This window comes from Melanostigma gelatinosum (genome assembly GCF_949748355.1).
Source record: "Melanostigma gelatinosum genome assembly, chromosome: 2".
NCBI classification, from domain to species: domain Eukaryota; kingdom Metazoa; phylum Chordata; class Actinopteri; order Perciformes; family Zoarcidae; genus Melanostigma; species Melanostigma gelatinosum.
The window spans coordinates 10,680,726-10,700,110 of record NC_136635.1 but is presented as its reverse complement, the minus strand read 5'-3'; the positions used below and the strand labels follow the sequence as shown (position 1 = coordinate 10,700,110).

The 19,385-nt window shown below is 39.6% G+C and overlaps 2 protein-coding genes across 2 annotated transcripts; both read left to right on the top strand.

The window, feature by feature from the left end:
- Positions 1 to 2,047: 2,047 nt before the first annotated feature.
- Positions 2,048 to 3,591, top strand: mpc1 (mitochondrial pyruvate carrier 1; the record flags this gene model as incomplete). Its single annotated transcript, XM_079290577.1, has 4 exons — positions 2,048 to 2,223; positions 2,909 to 2,912; positions 3,224 to 3,320; positions 3,455 to 3,591. The coding sequence occupies exons 1-4, from the start codon at positions 2,153 to 2,155 to the stop codon at positions 3,589 to 3,591; spliced, it is 309 nt and encodes a 102-aa protein (XP_079146703.1). The 5' UTR covers positions 2,048 to 2,152.
- Positions 3,592 to 6,213: 2,622 nt separating this feature from the next.
- Positions 6,214 to 14,313, top strand: kifbp (kinesin family binding protein). The gene is made up of 13 exons (XM_079292698.1): positions 6,214 to 6,675; positions 6,993 to 7,091; positions 8,829 to 8,908; positions 9,122 to 9,180; positions 9,458 to 9,582; positions 9,875 to 9,968; positions 10,171 to 10,283; positions 10,580 to 10,732; positions 11,030 to 11,104; positions 11,734 to 11,896; positions 11,989 to 12,163; positions 12,252 to 12,437; positions 13,014 to 14,313. Exons 1-13 carry the CDS (start codon positions 6,220 to 6,222, stop codon positions 13,150 to 13,152), a joined length of 1,917 nt encoding a protein of 638 aa, XP_079148824.1. The 5' UTR covers positions 6,214 to 6,219; the 3' UTR covers positions 13,153 to 14,313.
- The last annotated feature ends 5,072 nt before the right edge of the window (positions 14,314 to 19,385 follow it).

Here is a 19,385-nt window from a genome sequence, read left to right as displayed (position 1 = left end):
CAATTGTCCTTATTCCTTTCACGGTTGATAGCGGAAAGAAATAACTTCAATAGAATCATTATATACACTGTAACTTCTTTACATTCTAATACAATGTAACTTCTTTAAATTCTAATATAATTGCCTTTTGAAGATGAACAGGACATTTTTCAGTTTCAAGTAATGACTGGGTTGTTACTTTCGGTGCTGCTTTAGTATTGATCATGTTTTGATATTTGAGTCATGTTTTTCCTCCGATCAGATGGAGTTATGATGGTAGCAGTCACCCAATTGCAGATTCAACTTGAGCAAAACCTTTGCCTGTTGTGTTCAAATCAGGCCCATAGGAGTTTACAAGGCAGGTGTCCTTTCTCAAAACACTGACCTGATGCATCAAGTGGATATGTTTTGCTGAACATAATATTATGCATTGGCCTCTACATCCTCTAGTTGGAATGAGCATACTTATAAACGCACTGTTACAACTCCTTCATAGTATCATATTGCTTTTCGGAGAATTATGATGATATGTTCATAGTAGATGCAAAAGTATACTTATGTACAATATGTTGTGTTGAACATTGTTGCTCCTGAATGGATCACAGCAACCCAATTATGTTCAACACAGCTCCATGTCCTTGGTCATGGTGCCCCAGCACTTAAAAGAATAAACTTCATAACTCTCAAAATTCTGACCCTTTGCTTTTTTATATACAGCATTTACTTGTACTTTTACTTTCAATACTTAAGTACATTTAATATCAGAAAATTACTTTTGATACTTAAGTACAATAAATATCAGATACTTTAAGACTTTTACTCAAGTAGTATTCTAATACGTGACTTTTACTTTTACTGGAATCATTTTCCAGTAAGGTATCTTTACTTTTACTCAAGTATGGCTTTTGGGTACTTTATACACCACTGGTTCAGGGTTTGTGGCTTTAGGGGGGACATTGGGATTGGGCCTAGGAGAATAATTACGTGAGTCAGAGAAGTTATTTCACATGACGTTCTCCAAAAAGAGAAAAGTGGTCAGAGAGACCAGAGTCATTAATGAACAGACTCTTTTATGTTAATTCTTCCCACGGACAGTTTAAAACCAGTATGTTTCATATGTTCAAAAGCGGTAATGTGAAGTGTCAATACGAAAGCATAACTCTTTTGAGCAAACGTATCCACTCACATCTGAAATGAAGACACAGAAAATAAACCTGAGAGTCGAAAATGATCAGAATCGTAACACATTAATTCACTTCAAAACAATGATTTTAAAAGAGAGAATAGAGCTGAAACAAGTGGTTTAATAACCACATATAAAGTCCCTGCACACTAATTTCTCTTGTTAGAAGGTGAGACAAATATGATATTGTGACTTTTTTGATTGACACATTTATTGAATTTAAAGCTGCAGGGCAATTCAGTGAAATTATTTTTTCTAAAATGAAGTACTTTATTTGAAGATGCACATTTTCCAAAAGCTTTCTGTTGTGTAATTCATTCTTTAATGCAGCCCTTATTTTACTTGAACTGAGAAGAACATATATTTATGTATTTCTCTGTATTATTTATAATATTTCCAGTTCAATTTTAAAACTGAGAATAATAATTGTTGAAATATAATTGATGTGACTACACAGAGACGTTGTTACTACCGGTACTACCAGGCTTCTTGAATATATATATATATATATATATATATATATATATATATATATATATATATATATATATATATATATATATATATATATATATATATATATATATATATATATATATATATATATATATATATATATATATATATATATATATATATATATATATATATATATGGCACTAAATAGCGCAAGTTAGGTATTATTGTAATGTTCCGGACCTTTGCCCGAGGAGATTTTCTCAATCTGGACCTTTTGGAATTTTTATTGAATACCTTTGGTTTAGGGTTTGAGGCTTTAGGGGGGGAGATTGGGATTGGGCCAATGAATCAGTTACAGGCAGTAGACTGGGCCGCCTGAGGTTGCGCTGCGTAATTGCGACAGTGTCGTAAAGCGGCAATGTTATGGTCGGAAATCAGACCAGTCGTCCTCTGATCTGAGTTTTCAGTCGCCCTTCAACAGAGAAAGAGTGCGTTTCTTTGCCATAACAGACGCCAGCCCAACGTTAAATCATGGCAGCGACAATTGCACGGAAAGCTGTTGACCATCTGAAGAGCAAAGAGTTCAGGGATTATTTGACAAGGTATTAAAAATGAGAAACTGTTAGATTTTCTATTAGCACTCATGCTAAAGTGACGTGTGCTAGTTAGCTAGTTGTCGAGTGTCAGCTCGATAACGTTAGCTACGGTTACTGTCCCGATTTGTTCAGACAACGTTTTAATAAAATCCAATGAATATTTTAAGCAATTTGTGTGTTACTTTTTGTTAAATTGGCGTCGTTTCTCTCGATTCTCTGCTAGTTTTTCAAGGACGTTTCTGTAACATAACGTTAGAAAGTAACTCTGTTAGCTTGTTTCTCCAGTTTATGAGGTTGGCTGTTAATGGAGACAAAGGCCAGCAGAGATAAAAGCTTTATTACTTTTTAACATGTTGTCAGACGTTGGTTAATGTGTACATGATACACACACCCGGGTGGTGTGTGTACTATCCACACGTGGATTTATGACACAGTGATGCAAGGGGCCATCTTTGTTGACATTTGCAACATCCTGAAACTCAAGTAGAAAGTCAAACAAATGCACTGTAGATATGGTGAGGAATTATATGTGTCTTGTTGTACTAGTTCTCTTGTCATTCGTGAATTGTCTGAAACAAACCCGTGACCTATTTTAGGTGGCAGCAGCTCTTGGTCACATCAGTTTGACTTTTCTGTATTTCTCTTCTTTTCTCTTCTATGTGGCCCTGAAAACAATAATCCTGTTCAACAGCACGGTAAGTGCTCAAACTTTCTGTTTGTCATATTTGTTTCTATCTGTCTCTTCTCATCGATGACTGCCTGTTGGTTTATGTCTATCTTTCTGTTTGTCTCATACCCAATATGCGTGTATAATTTTTACATCTTTACTGACATGTTTTTTTCGACAACAGTACTTTTTAGAATTGATTCACAGATTTTACCATTAAGCAATGTGATTGTAATTGTATAGTTCTGTTTTACTGTTCAACCATCTTAAGATACTGCCCAAACCATAAACTGTCTGTGGTTCAAACTGTATTTCGTCGTTTTGTGTGTGCCTTCACAGCATTTCTGGGGTCCTGTCGCAAACTGGGGTCTTCCCATAGCCGCCATCACAGATATGAAGAAGAGCCCTGAGATTATCAGTGGCAGGATGACCTTTGGTAAGACACGGACACATGTGCTGATAACCCTCCCCCCCCCCCCCCTTAGATGCCTAATATGACAGACGTACGTGTTTTATAAGAAGACAGTGCTGAAGTAAACGATTGCCTGTGTGTTTTATCCTTACTCTCAGCTCTGACCTGCTATTCACTGCTCTTCATGAGGTTCGCCTACAAGGTACAGCCACGCAACTGGCTACTGTTTGCTTGCCATTTCACCAATGAGGCAGCACAGCTAGTGCAGGGAAGTCGTCTCATCAAATACAAGTAAGCAACATTATATGATGTGATTTTTTTTTTTTGTTATTGTAAACAGATCAGGTGTCATGAAACACTGTTAGACAAACTTTTCACAACCTTTCAGCCGTATTCTCCTCAAAGTGGTGGCTTTATGTCATGGTCCACAATAACCTGTTCATAGAGAAACTCCACTCATAATTGGTCATAATTCCATTCGAGCTTCTATGATGAGTTTAAGAAATATAAGTGATGTTAGGTAGATTAGCAGGCTACTATTATAGCATTTGCTTTGTCATATAGCTTCAAGCTTATGTGTTCAGGTTTGGATCATGATGTCCTTTTTTCTTTTTGAAATGATAATGAATGAATGAATGAATGAATGAATGAATGAATGAATGAATTTTATTTATATAGCGCTTTTCACAGACAGTACTATCACAAAGTGCTTAACAGAGCAGACATTTAAAAGCATAAAAAACACAATGTGACCCTACGGTCAATAAATTACATACACAGAGTGAATAAAAAATGTTAAAGAATAAAATAAAAATGTAAAACAAATGTTAAGAGCAGGTCTAGGACATGGGTTTACTTTTACACAAACGCCAGCCTAAACAGGTGGGTTTTTAGCTGGCTTTTAAAAGTATCCACAGTATCTGCGAGGCGTAGAGTTGCAGGCAGAGCATTCCAGAGCCTCGGGGCCACTGCCTCAAAGGCTCGGTCACCACGGGTCTTAAATCGTGTTACGTGTGCGTAATGACCAAAATAGTAGTGTCTTTCCAGTTATTTTTTTAACCTGGTCTTCATTTTACCACCATGGCTTTGGACCTAGATCACCATTTCACCAATGACTTAATGAAAGAGTTAGGATAAAGAGCAATGTTATCAAAGTGAAACGCAGAGTGACATGCTGTCACCACTTGGTATGATGACGACGTAGGTTTGTAAACAACTGTTTCTATCTTTCTACAGACTGGAGAAGAAGAAGATGCAATCTTAGTGGCAGATGCAGAACGACCACTGCAGAGTGGCACCATGCTGTTTTAACCACCACGTAAACCTGGACATCAAAACTAATGCATCCAAACATCTTATCTAATCATCTAAACTGTGGCACTTGCACCATTTGTTTAACCTAGTGTTACCGTGATTGATCATCCTCATGCATTTCCACTTTTACTGCACAGACAGAAAAAAGCAGATGCTTTTCCTCTAAGAATTTAGGTCAACTGCTGTGTTTTTTGGCGGTAATTTTGCAACATTCAATTTCAACACACATTGACACACACAAATATGATGTGGGTGAATGTACACTTTGCTGAATAGCCTGACTGTTTGCTGCCTTGCACACTGCCTGTTGCACATTTTCAGCAAAATAATCTTTAGTCATCAATCATCTCATTTTAGGTCATCAGCATTATTATCTATATTACTTTCTTACCTACTTAGTAATTGAAATATGAACGTTATTTCAAAGAGAACTTGGCCTGAAGTCATCTTGTGATGTCCACACAACGGCAGATTATCACTTGCTAAACATTTGGACTTTAATCCTTTAACCTTTACTTAAGCAGGGAGTACACACAGAGAGCTACGCTTTTTGTTTGTTGTGCAAAATGTTATACTGTACAATGAAAATGGTGTGACTAGAGGACCCGATTTGGCATAGTTTTATGAAAGTACAATAAATAAGACAAGCTGCTTCTGTCAGTGCTGACCAAACATGTAGTGTGTGTTGTTATCGTCTGTAGTTCACATTAATGTATTGCAATTGTATGATTAATATAATTTTTCCCTGATTAATGATTTGATTCTCTGGGTTTGTTCAAATAAACTGGCTATGAGCAACTTGAACATAATTCAGCGATTGATTTAGGTCAAGGACGCCACTGCTCCGTGTTTACACGAAACACTTTGCTCTGCAATGTAATGCCCTCGTTAAATTAACACTAAACACATCTTATCAACAAAGTTAGAAAGTACATATCAAATGAACAGGAAACTAGTGGCTTTGAGCTGGATGAATATATTAAACAAGTTCCCAATCAAGACGGTCAAAACCAGTCTTGGAAGTAGTAGATTGTTTAAGAAAAGTAAAAGAAAATTAAAAGAAAAAACTCCTATCCTGAATTTTTACTTCATTAAAAGTACAGAGGTATTATCAGCAAATGCAATCAAAATGCTCATTATAAAATGCTATATTACTGATGTATTATCTTGGATAAGCAGCATTTAAAATGTGTAATTAAAGTTAAGGTGTGTATATATGTAGTAGTTAAGTATACTTTATAAAGTATAAGTGGACTACACTGTAGCTAACATAAAATGTAGTTGATGTATTTTATATGTATGTATTTTCCTCTGAAATGTAGTGGAGTAGAGGTATAAAAATGGAAATTCTCAGGTAACGTGCAAGTACCCCACAATTGCACTGAAGTATAAATAATATTGGTATTAACTTGCTCTATTACATTCTACCACTGGTCAAAACAGATGCCATGGAGACAAATGTTCAAGTAAATTAAGCTCAAATACATTTTTGAGATCAATTGACATAGAAAGAGGTAACCTAAATACTTCCAGTAGATGGCAGCAGTGCGACATCAAGAACCCTGATTGTTGTGGGAGCTAACGTTAAACGACAAAGAAGAAGACCAACATGGCGTCTGTGAGCAGCGATGAGTGGAAAGCAGTTTGCGACAAATTCACCAACGCCCAGAATCTCACTGTTGTAGAATCACGAAATGACCCCGAAAACGACCCGTTCCGCTCCAAATACAAGGCCAGGGAGCTCCTCAGAGAGATGTACTGCTCGCTCAAGAGCTTCGAGGCCGGCGACGGTGAAGAGGAAAGCGGCACAGAGAGCGGCGAACAGCGACCGACAGAGCCGCCGGTGGACGGGCAGAGGGAGGACGGGCTCGGTCGGGGCTTCAGCGGCGACTCGCCGGCTGGGCTGCGGGCCGCTAAACTCGGGGCTGTCGAGTACTATCTGGGCGTCAACCATGTGGACACAGAGGAGCTGTCAGCCGGGCAGGAGCATCTGATGAACTGCATGAAACTGCTCGAGAGATGCAGTGTGTCGTCGGAGAACGTGTCGCTGTTTATCCATGCCAGGGTAACGTTAACTTATCCTCAGTCATGCTATACAGATACATGTAACGTTAAGTTAGGAGGGGTTGTGAACGACTTGCTAGACATGAACCACAATAAACTACAATCAAATTAGCAACGTCATGATCAATAACTCCATTTAAGGAGCGTTGTAGGCCTGTTTACATCCTTTCCCCTTTTACATACATTATAGTTTTAATATATATATTTTAATATTGATATATTTGTGCCATAATTACTAATAAGAACCACATCCCATTCACTAATGATGAAATAATCAGTCTACTGTAGTACATGATCACATGATGCTTGTGTTATCAGAACCAGTTGGGTATCCTGTGGGCGGGCCGCGATGAGACTGAGACGGCTCAGGGATTCCTTGAAACAGCAGAATCCATCTACCAACGTTACATGAAGGAGGTAAAGTTGGTGTCCTGTGCGACTGTTTACTTGAAGCCAGCGTCGGAAATACACGAGGGCAAAAATGCCCCTAAGAATATAATTTTGCCCCTGATATCACTAGGAGGGGGGCAAAAAATGGCCCCATAATTTCCTCTAATAATAATGATAATTGAATGAACTTGTCAAAAACATCGTAGCCTATATGACCCAGTGCAGTTGCCATAGAACGGTTTTGATTTTCGCCTTGACTGATGTTGCGTGTGCGTGAAGAACCGAACTTTCTGAACAAATAAATAAATGGAGCGCTTCTTAATCAGACCTGTGACTGCGGTCAACTGAGCAGACACTTACATGTTAGTGCACCGAGCGTTATATGCTGAAATTCACGGTAAACTCATTCAAACGGCGCAGATCGGGAGCGAGCGAAGGACTTTGAAATCTAGCGGAAAGATTAACGTGAGACAACATCCGGTTTCTTCAGACAGACGAATATCCGGTTTTCAGAATAAGATGCCAACAAAGTATACATATTGCATAATGGGAATTAGATTAAATGAATTATATTCACATTAAGTATAAAACATGCTGCCTGCATCTCGTGAGTTAAAGGGAAAATACACCTACATTGTGCGCAAAGTGTCTTTATTCTTTGATTTGAGGGTTGCTAATGAATAATACCTGACTGACAGTCAATTAAGATATTTTACTCAGCAAAAAACTGTGAACTGAATTTGGACCTTCAAATGGCACATTTTTTAAATTTTGAAGGTGCTATAAAAATGTTTTTCTCAAAAATGCCATACAATGACTAATGCATATGTTCAGGACAAAAATGGGTAATATCAAAATATTTGAGGTGCTACAAAAATATCTTTCTCAATAATTCCATACAATGACTGATGTAATCAAGGCATCGTTGACTTAATAATTGTTAATAGTTGTTTAAAAAATGTAATAACAATAAATAACCACAAATAAATAATAATACAATTGAATATGATTGTCTGATTTATCTTTGTTTTTTGTTCAAAAAATCTAAGAACACACTTTGAATCTGTAGACTACTGCCTAATAGTCTTATTGCCATTTGATGACAATTGCTCATATACTGTAAGCCTAAATATGTATATTTATTATTTTGAACAAAGGTTAAATGTTATTTCACAAGTTTCAAAAAGTGCCCCCAATATTTTTTAAATGCCCCTGGATTTCAGTCAGTGGGGGCAAAAATTGCCCCCTAAAAAATATGTAAATTTCCTACCCAGCTTGAAGCTGCTGTTACAATGACTGATGGATGAGAGGAGAGACCATAGAGGAAGAAAGCATCACTGCTATGCAACTGTTTGCCTCTTATCGTGATTATCCTGCTTCTTCACAGTGTCACAACTCGTCTATCATCTGACTCATGACAAAGAGCATACATACAAACACAATACACTGTACCGAGTAATAAATTGACATTTTTGCACACTTCGTCAATTTGTGTGTCACATGTTGACAAGACAGGGTGTTAAATTGTTTGTGTGCCGTTGACATTGCATTTTTCTGAATTCTCTGAATTCTTTGCAGGTGCTACATGCTTTAAATTATTTCCGTCCCTCAAAATATGATGGATTGTGAATACAGAGCACTAGCAAAAAAAGGAGAAATGAATTAACTGTTGACACCAGCATTCAAAAGGCAAACTGACTGACACGTTTTAGTTTCCTGCTACAGCTAGAAGGACAATATCATGGAGTTGTTGTGTTTTTTCAGGACGGGACTCCACCTACCGATATGACAGAGTACTTCACTACTGAGGAGAAGCTGCTGACACATCAGGAAAGGACCAAGAGGTAGCTTGTGAACTCCAACAGCCCACATAATGCATTTAAATGTACAGACGTCCCACCTGTTTATATTCATACTATTGCCCCAAAGTTTGCATGATCGTGGTCGTTCATTCAGCAAACCCCGGGTTAGGTTTTTAACTCGTGTCAATTATGCTCTGCCTTGTCCCATAAATCATTTCTCTCTTTCACGCTTTCTTTCAAACTTTCCTTGCTCAGGTTTGAGTTGGCCTACACTCACAGCATGTACTACCTTGCTCAAGTCTATAAAAACCTTGGTGAGTCTACCCTGGTTTCAATCAAATCGGCACAACAGTACATGTTTATTTGCTTGTGTAAAATAAATACTTAAAAGCAAATGTAAAACGTATTCAATAATATTTAAATATGAAGAACTTCAACTATATTTATAATCCATTGACATCCATTTGAGGCGTCTCTGAAGTGCGCTTCTGAACTTGATTCATGTTTGTGAATATAAGGGAGCTGACTCTTGTATTTGTGTTTTGCTTTACTTGATGGTAACAATAACTGTGATGGTGTTTCTTCTTCCAGGTGAAACTGAGCGTGCTGCCATCTACTGCCACAGCACCCTGCAGAGACAGTTACAGTTAAATCAGTTCAGTCCAATGGAGTGGGCTCTGAATGCTGCTACACTATCACAGTATTACATCACTAAGGTAGGGCCCATGTTGATTTACATTTATTGCAAACAATTGATTTAAAGCCTAATATCTTTTAAGGATTTTGTTTGCTATCATCTATCTAAAGAAATAAATCTGTTCTGCCTTGCTTTTACACATTTTACATTTTTGAGACTTGACATGGCCTCAATTGAGTTTGATTACAGGGCAAGAAGTTTGGTTGTATATGTGTGTGTGTGTATATGTGTATATATATATATATATATATATATATATATATATATAAATAAAAATTGTAAGATCTGTTGTGTTTGCGTGTGATTTCTAGGGCCGATACATGGAAGGCAGACATTGCCTCTCAGCAGCTACTGTCATATCAGCTTTGGCAGGAGAGGTTCCTTCTGAGGCCGCAGCACAGGAGAGTGAGTGTCATTCGTCTACTTATTTCCTTTGCATTCTATAGTTTTAATCAACCAGAATGAGTCGGGCAGGAGTGAACAAAACTGTTTAGCAAAGCGTTGCACAACCAATCCTACCTCCCTTCCTCTCTCTGACTCCTCCTCCTTCCCCCCCTCTCCTCCAGCATATCTTAACATCCCTTTTCCCCCCTTTGTGTGACCCCAGGTGAGACGGAGAGTGAGCGCAGGGAGCAGCTCAGACAGAAGAGAGCAGAGATTGCAAGATGTTGGATCAAATATTGTCTCAACATCCTGCAGGACTCTAAGAAGCTGCTCGAGGTACGGCATGATTGTAATGCGTGTTGGTTACTCTTGTGAGGCTCTGTAAAATGTTTATAGTCGAAGTCCACACCTCTCATATGAGCAGTGAAAGCCACCATGGCTTGCACCAAAGTTTGCACCAAAGATGATGCTTAAATACAGTCATTTTAAGGATTGGCACTTAAACTTCTTTGTTACGGCTGTGGTATCTGTAAGTCTCTGTTGAAATGTCCACGTGTTTGAGTGTCTCTTAGCTTAGATCATATTGTATTGAGAGTGTTTTAGAATGTGCGTCCGCGTGTGTTTGTGACCAGGACAGCATTGGCGAGCTCGACACTGATCGTCAAGATGAGTTGAAGATAGCGAGGAGACGTGAAGAGGAGGAGGAGGAAGAGAAGGGCAGGAAGAGCGCTCTGCTGTTTGGCTCTGAGGACACCTTCGACTCCATTGCTAGTCTGGAAGAGAAGGTCTATACACTGCTAGTGCTGCTCGTAATGTTTTTTATTATGTTTGTTTGGCTAAAGTTCTGCTGCTACGCGTTATCATAAATCACCATTATCTCTGTGTCAGAAGCGGCATTAATGCTTCCATCTATTAATAATACGTTACAACTAGCTATTTATGTATGTCATGTTTTAGTAATAGAAGATTGTATGTAATAGTATCTCTCCATATCTATAATCCAGACAACAAATACAGATTTAACATAAATACTCAACCTATTGTAGCAGATGAGCTTGAAGTCTCTGCTTTCTGTTTTCCAGGTGCACTGTCTGCTACCATTGGACTTCACTGAGGCCAGAGCTGTTTTTCTGGTGGGACAGAATTATGTCACACAGGTACACACACACACACACACACACACACACACACACACATACACACACACACACACACACACAAGAACTGTATTAGACAAATTCCCAAGTAGTTGAGTTATTGAAGTCACCACCACACCAGCAGATAACTGGTTATTAAAATGAATAGAACAAGACCAGATGCAAACAGATGCTTTCATGCTTTGCTGTTTGTGTTCACCTCACGTCTGTGGGCTGTGAAGCCCATTGATATATTGTATGTGATGTTGGGCTGTTTAAACAAGCTTGAATTTGCTTGACTTGACACATCAGTGAATGTACCAAGCAGATAGCTGCAGATGTTCTCAACTACACTGGTGCCACTTCATTGTTCCTAAAGTCCTCAACCCTTCTGGTGTATAATGTTAAGCTGGTAACAATGTCAGTTACACCTCAGAAGAATTTTGTACTGTAAGGAGCACAAAACCAGTATTTCTGTATGTAAAAAAAATATATATATATATCTGATTGGATGTGAAGTCCTTTGTCCTTTTTCTTCATCCAGCAAGGTTTACATTTATAAAACAAATTCCCCAAGAGTTGAACCCACTGTTTGGTTTTTAACTGCTAAACATGTTAAACTGTCTCCGTCCTTACACTCGTTCTTGCAGGCCAAGGACTATTTCCAGATGGACGGCTACGTGACGGACCACATAGAGATCTTGCAGGATCACAGCGCTCTGTTCCGGGCCCTCGCTTTCTTTGAAGAGGATCTGGAGCGACGCTGCAAAATGCATAAACGCAGAGTTGACATGCTCGAGCCAGTCTGCAATGGTACTCCGCAACCTTTGTTTTTAAATTAAATTTTTTTTAATTTCAGTCAAAAAAGATAAATGCAAACTGACTGTCTCTGATTCTCCCGACAGACTTGAACTCCCAGTACTACCTAATGATCCGCAGACAGATGATGTTTGAGTTGGCTGAGATCTACAATGAAATGATGGACCTGAAACTGACGCTGGCCAACAGACAAGCTGATAGCGAGTCTCTAGATAGTCACACCATTAAGAAATTCAACCATCTCTGCTCTGCCTCTGCCAAGTGAGTGTGTGCGTGTGGACGACCCAGATGTTTCCGTGCATCTACATTTATTCAATCAATATTTGAAGTCCTCTGTTCTCCTCTCCAGATACTTCCAGATGTTCCTCGACTCTCTGTGTTCTCCAGAGGGGAAGCAACCAGAGCACCTGGAGGAGGAGGTGCTCAGACCGGCTCTGGTGGCCCGCTTCAGAGTGGCCCGACTCCACAGCCGCCTGATCAGCTCTTCACCCTCTGCACAGCTGGAAAACCTCGACAAATCTCTGGAGCACTACAAGTAAGAAGATATATTTGTTAACTCATGGTGATATATCCGAACACTTTGCGTATTGAACACTGTCCTCTCAACAGATGTACTCTATGCAATGACAGTAAGAAGTTGGCGTTAAAGTTGGGAGTGTGGAATTTTTGTCTTCCCCCTCTGGGGGTGAGAGTAATTACCATTTGGGAGAGACCATAGCGACAGAGCAGCAGCTAAGAGTATGGCGGAAACTTGGATATGTGGTGTGAAGAGTAAGGATTTAAAGTAAGAGAATTAGCAAGGGAAGACTTGTGGTGAGCTCACCTGCAGGCATACATGCGCCAGCGGGGGAAGTCGCCACAGACTCCAGACACCACAACTCCAATACACTGTGAGAAATACAGAAAAAGTCATCCATTAATATGTAAAAGTCCTGCACTCCAGCTTCAATGTGGAAGCATAAGGACAAATTAAAGACAGATGCATTTGAAATAGAAAGGATTTTATTCAAAGATGTTGAAATGAGTGAACCTGGAGGTGTGCTTTGCAGTTCACGTGCTCCTAGTTGCCATGTTGTTCATCTGTGGAATGTGTTGGCCATCGCTTGTCTAGGTACGTGGTCCAGTACTGTGACGCCCACCCGGAGGCAACGGCCACTGTGGAGACGGAGCTGGAGCTGAGCAGAGAGATGGTCGGCCTGCTTCCTCTCAAGATCAACCGCCTCAAAGCAAAGATGGTGGTAAACAACTGAAGGACGCAACTGTTCGCTGACTTACGGCTCTCTGATGGCGTTACATCCAAATGAGCCAGTCCATCTCAATGTACCACCTTTATAATCCGTGTACACTCCCAACAATAAGAGAAACTGGATGGCAGACTTTCTGGCTTGTTTATGTCTTTTTTTGTGCAGTGGGTATGCTGCTTACACAAGACCGTTGAACCCATTACACGCTGTACATATGTGCTTTCCTCCTTGAAATAAAATGTGTGGTCAATTCATTTTCATTCAGATAGCACAGTAAATATACTCTCTTCAAAATGTATATGGAAATATCGTTCCCATAGTACTAAGACATGTTTTGAAAGTGGTTGAACTCTTTGAATTGACCTGTCTTTGTCTTCACATCGATGCTTTCTTCCCAAATGAAGGAAATCTAGGTCCATCACTAAAATGTCAGAAGCTCCCTTTGCAAGAAAAAAAGTGGCTACTTGGGATAAGACAGTCACCACAACAGCCTTGTGGTGGATATGTACATAGTTGTATTGAGTTATTACAGAGTTTTATTTTATGTCACTATCTTCTGTGGGCCACTGCGTGCTCGGTGTGTCCTTGAGCAAGACACTTAACCCCAAAATTGCCCCCGTAGTATGCATGAGTGTTAGATAGTCTGATGGGCTGATCAGTGGGTGAATGATGACAAGTAGTGTGAAAGTGCTTTATAGTCGAAAAGACAAAGAAAAGCGCTGTATGGGAGTGCTCCATTTTCACTCTTTGTTCGCTGTTGATAATCGTATTGGTTTTCATTTAATGTGACTTTATTTTGTGTAAAGCACTTTAGCACATTACTATTCAGTTTATTCAACTACTTTATGTCTCTGATGGTAAAACAAATGTCATGACTTCTGGTGTAACCCTGGTAATAACATTAGGCAGCCAGAGGTACAGATAGTTGAGTTTGTACGACAGACTGTTGTTGCGCCTTAAAACTGAGATGCTTGTTCTGCAAATTGTCGGAAATGGCCGTTCCAGTGACCGACATTAAGTGGACTTAACAATGTTGCTTTATGAATCTGCATGATGCCTCATCCAGTTGAGCCTCTGTATTGTCTTCCTGTTTCTTAGGGATCAGAATGTCATCCCGTTTTATGTACAGCTGATACTGTATGTAATAGAAATAAAAACAATGACATAATACACACTTATGTCACAATAACGATATTTGCGTTTTCCTTTAAAAGAGAAGCTGGGTGTGAAATGGGTCCAAGTAACACGTTTATTTAATGACTGGGATCCGAAGTAAAATGCTGAAATGATCTCAGTTTGGGGCCCAAATGAGCTTAAGAACCTTTTTCTAGTCTATTACATACTTATCCAGAGAAACGTCTAAAAGAGTATTAAAACTAAATGATCTCAAAGTGACTGAGAGACATTGTGATGATTCTCTATAAAAGTTACAGTATATCACAGCTCCCATCTTTTTGTCAACTATGTCTTTATGTTTCTTTCCCACAGTTGTGTCCTGCATGTTTCTAGGTTGAATAAAAATGTTGTACACATGTTACAGCTGGCAGAGATACATGGACATTTGATATTGATAGTATAAAGTACTAAGAAAACAAACTCTAGCGTTCCATGGGAGGTCCCTGATTTATAAGGAGTTATATTGTTGACTGTGTCTGCGACTTTTACTCTTCAGTTCCATGTTTTTGAAAGGGGAAGTGCAGCACAGAGCAGATCTGTGGGCTGATTCATGACCAAGTTCCAAGAAACCATGAAGCACTGCAACTTTGCCCTTCTGCTTCCTGTCTGAGGGCGTCACGGCTTTGTGGTGAAGCTGCACAAGGGTCTCTGATCTATTGGGTAGACAAACTGGTCAAGTCTGGTGACACCTTTTTGTGACAGGATTCATCCCCATCATAGCCATTCAAGTCCAAGTGGCCTAAGGTTAAACAAATCGGTCACCTTGTAGTGAGAAAAAGCAACAAATGATGGGGAAACAAAGCAGATGCTCCCAAACAACACCCGTCATCACATGAAGCCTTTGTTAGTTTCTCCATCAAAACAGAAATGTGTGACCAAAGTTAAAGAGAACTGACATCAGTGTTTCATTCATTTCATCATATCACACACGTATTCACGCACACGGAATGCAAGTCAAAATATTGATTTTAACTAAAATTGCAGTTTGTTAAAAAAGCATTGTGGCAACAAAAGACAAATTGTCAGCGCATCAGAACCTGCGATTCATGCTTTCATCTATGATCCCAATAACCTTTCTCAATGCTTGTCAAAACGTGCATTGACATACCTGTTCAGCACGAGACACTTGAAACTAATGTGCTGTGAATTATTTTCCAGTAGGCTGAGCTCTCTTGGCAAAGAAAGAGAGCTTACTGGAAAATTCACCCATACACAGAATACACATACAGATTCACAGTACATACACGATACATTCATATTCATATTGGCATATCTAAGTCTATGGAAGGTGATACAAAAAGTTTTTTGTAAGATTAATTTTGATCAATAGCAGAGAACAACTGCAGATGTGCAGAAGAATCAAACTACCTGCAGTTTGTGTGGTTGTGCTTAGGCTGGTTGATTACATCCCATCATGCCAATTATGAAGAAGTATGATAAGCACAGACATGAAGTGAGTTTAACATAAAAATCCTTTTAAAACTTGAGTATCTGATCCCATTGGGTGAATTTAAACTTGACATTTTGGACCTTGTGTGATTGTTTTTGCTGTACTCAAGCTTCTCTTACAAAGTAGATCTTGATCTCTGGGAGGTTACCTTGTCAAGTTTATAATAATGATAAATTGAAAATAATCCTCCAGTATATGAATATGCTAACATATATTCCCTTCATAGTTCCCACTAAAAACAAAAGTTGCAAAGCGGTTGGCTTGCTGCCATTTGTAGAGCTTTTTTCTTTCCCCACGAACCTCTAATGTGACCTGTGAAATACACTCACAACGGTCTCTGTAGAGTCCAGACAAGTCTTGTGTTTTCATTGTCACTTGGGTCTGCTGCAGTCTTGAGAAATGACCCTGTTGTGTTTGCAGATATGTGGGGGGGAAAAGTGTTGTCTCTACTGCCATGAACTCAGACAACAGACTTGAATCCCACATAATGTGACAAGGGTCGGAATGGAAACCAAAGCTGCCGATGAGAGCTGACTCTGAATAGATGCAGTGATGGATGGAAACACAAACATGTATCAAACATGATCGTTCAGATATTATGATTATATAGGCATTGTTGTATTTTCGTATGCTTGAATATTGTAGAGGAGAGACAAGAAGAGAAGCTTGTGTTGGGATCTGACTATATGGCTTCGACATGTGCTGTGGAACAAAGAGAGAGTCGGGCCTTCCCTTTTGCAAGCAAAGGTTTCATCCTGATTGTAGTTTGATGAGCACCAAACCCCAACTCTGAAGAAATTCACATTAGGGTGTGAGTTTCCTCCCCCCAAAAACTATGTGTTCCTGAAGTTACCTGAAAGCACCGCTGCAATCTAATTGGCCTTGGGCCAAGACACCCCAGGACCCCTGTGGTTGCAAACCCCGTTCTACAAAATTACCAGAACACCCCCACCTCAACGCTTTTTCCATCGATCCCTCCGGGGTAGCAGGAGGCACACCAACGTTGTTCCCCTTTTTAATCAAAACCTAGGTTCAGTTTGAATTCGCTGGCCGAATTCACCAAACTGTCTATTTTATCTTTGTTCGAATCCACGAAGCGAACCCTTTTTGCTCCTGCAGAAGTGAAGAAGCAAGGCTTCTTCAGACAGAGAGAGAGAACTTCCACTCTCCACTCTCCACCATCTTGTTTATGTGCTAACAGTACTGTTCATTTTTTATAACGTGGTGTATGCTTTATGATCACCGACACGAACGGTCGCTGAGATTGCTAGTGTTGTGTAGAAGTAGCGTGTATTCCATGCTCCTGTGATTCGTGTCGAGACAGCCGCAGTGAGGTCGGGGCTGCGTCTCAGGTCAGAGGTCGGAACGCGTCTGTGACAAAGAGCCCGGTTCTTGCTCCTCTGGCTGGGAGAACAGTTTACTGAACTCCAGCACGACGCGAAGGATCTTAATCTCTTGTTTTATTTCATTTTGTTTTGTTCCTTTCCCTTCTCTTTTACTAATCCACACACACACACACACACATATAGCTTTGCGCTAATGTAGCTACGTGCTAAACGGCTACCGGCACGGGTAGACGCCGGGTCTCCTGTTGGCTATCCGCCATGTCTCGCGCATGAGAGACGTCCCCACGTTCCAACTACGTTATACGTCGCTGAGCTGTTCCCTCGCTCCTCCCCCTACGTACACACACACACACACACACACACACACACACATGCACGCACACACACTACATGTACACACCCCCCCCCCCCCTTTAATCATCTGTTGATTTTAGATAGCGTGCTCGTAAATGTATAGTTGTTGTTAGTTAGATATTAGTTGACTAGATCATTAGTATTAGAATGCAATAAACTCTGTTATATTTTGAAGAGCAGCTGTCTGTGATTACTTTGTGCATGTACTGCGATAATAACTGTATATGTGGTCTGTGCTCGAACTTAAACCTTCACTTTCACTCTGAATGTGTAATCGTACTCAGACTATTGACATTGTGAGTGAACACCAGTTATGAGACTTAGTTTATCATTTGGTTATTGGTCCCTGTTCGCAGGGTGGTGCCCAGTTATTAATAATCATTAATAATTGTTACTGACATTAATAATTCTATTGATGTCAAGAATTTAGTTTCTTAGATGCTGATAACCCAAACACGCTCCTTTACGTTCCCAACACTTGTTTCAGCGGGTAGATGTGCCTCATAAATATGTCACAGTCTGTGTGTGTGTGTGTGTGCGTGCTGCTGTCAGCATTCTGTCAAATATGTGTTGAGCTTTCCTCTAATTGACTGTTGTTGTGGTCTTCTACCTCCTCTTCTTCCTCCTCCTTCTTATTCCTCATCGTGCCTTTTTATTGTCTGTGTCAGACATGAAGAAAATAATACCCATATAGAGAGAGAGAGAGAGAGAGAGAGAGAGAGAGAGAGAGAGAGAGAGAGAGAGAGAGAGAGAGAGAGAGAGAACTGTTTGTTTCAGCTGACACATTGGTACGATGATGCAGGAAGTGGTAACATCAGTTGCTATCATTTTCCTTCAGGAAATGACACACTAGCCTGCCCAGCCACGCCTCCACACACACACGCACACAAACAATCCCCACGGCTACATACAACAGTTTGTACCATAAACTGTGGTTTATGATGTTTGGATGGCCGTCTTTCGGTTTAGTCTGACCTCTTGACGTGTGTGTGTATGTGTGTGTGTGTATGTGTGTGTGTGCGTGTGTGTGCGTGCGTGTGCGTGTGCAGGGTTAGGATCAGTGAGATGGCGTCATGTGAGATTAAACTGCTAATAGGACATTTACCATGAAACCACAGAAGTTCCTCCCATCGTTCATCAAATAACTGATGAAATCAACACCCATTAATAATTACTCCGATTTCAAGTGTTGATGGACTTAATCCTGCAAAGCTTTCAGCAAGTGCATCAATATAAATGCATGTTATGCAGCCAAACTGCTTAAACCTTGAACTTTGTTTTACATTTAAATGTAGTTTAGACTCAATGTCTAAAGTGTCACACTAGTGAAGATGAGTGTGACACTGTGTTAAATAAATTGGAAATTTCAATATAATATTATGGTCCAGCTTCTAAAATTTCAGTCAATAGCAAAGTGATATTTTCGATAAAGGGTTGGATGAAGCAGATACAGAAAATACATAATATATGTAGGCTATCACTGTATACGAAGTGGATTTGTTTTATAATCGGCGGCAAATTCTGAAGCTAAAGAGATGTTGAAGTTACTCTTTACCACTTTAAACTACTAACATATCTGTCCCTTTTTTTGTCGATCCATTTTCATTGTGATCACATAACTCTCTTCATGATATGTTAAACAACTCCACACCACAACCCTAAACAGGTCACAAGCTAATTGAGAATACTTCCAATACCTTGGTTTTACTTGACCAAATAAAAGAAAGCCCAACCTTGCAGAGGTTTTTTCTTGTGCTCACTTTGAGGTCTTTTCTTTTTTTGATAGATGAAAAAGGGGAGTAAGAAAAAATCCTACTCCAATGAATGTCAGAGTGCACCAATCCAATCAAAGTCTGTGTTTTAAAATATTGATCTCCTTCTCATCTCCTTCTGCATTACAAATATTGGACGTT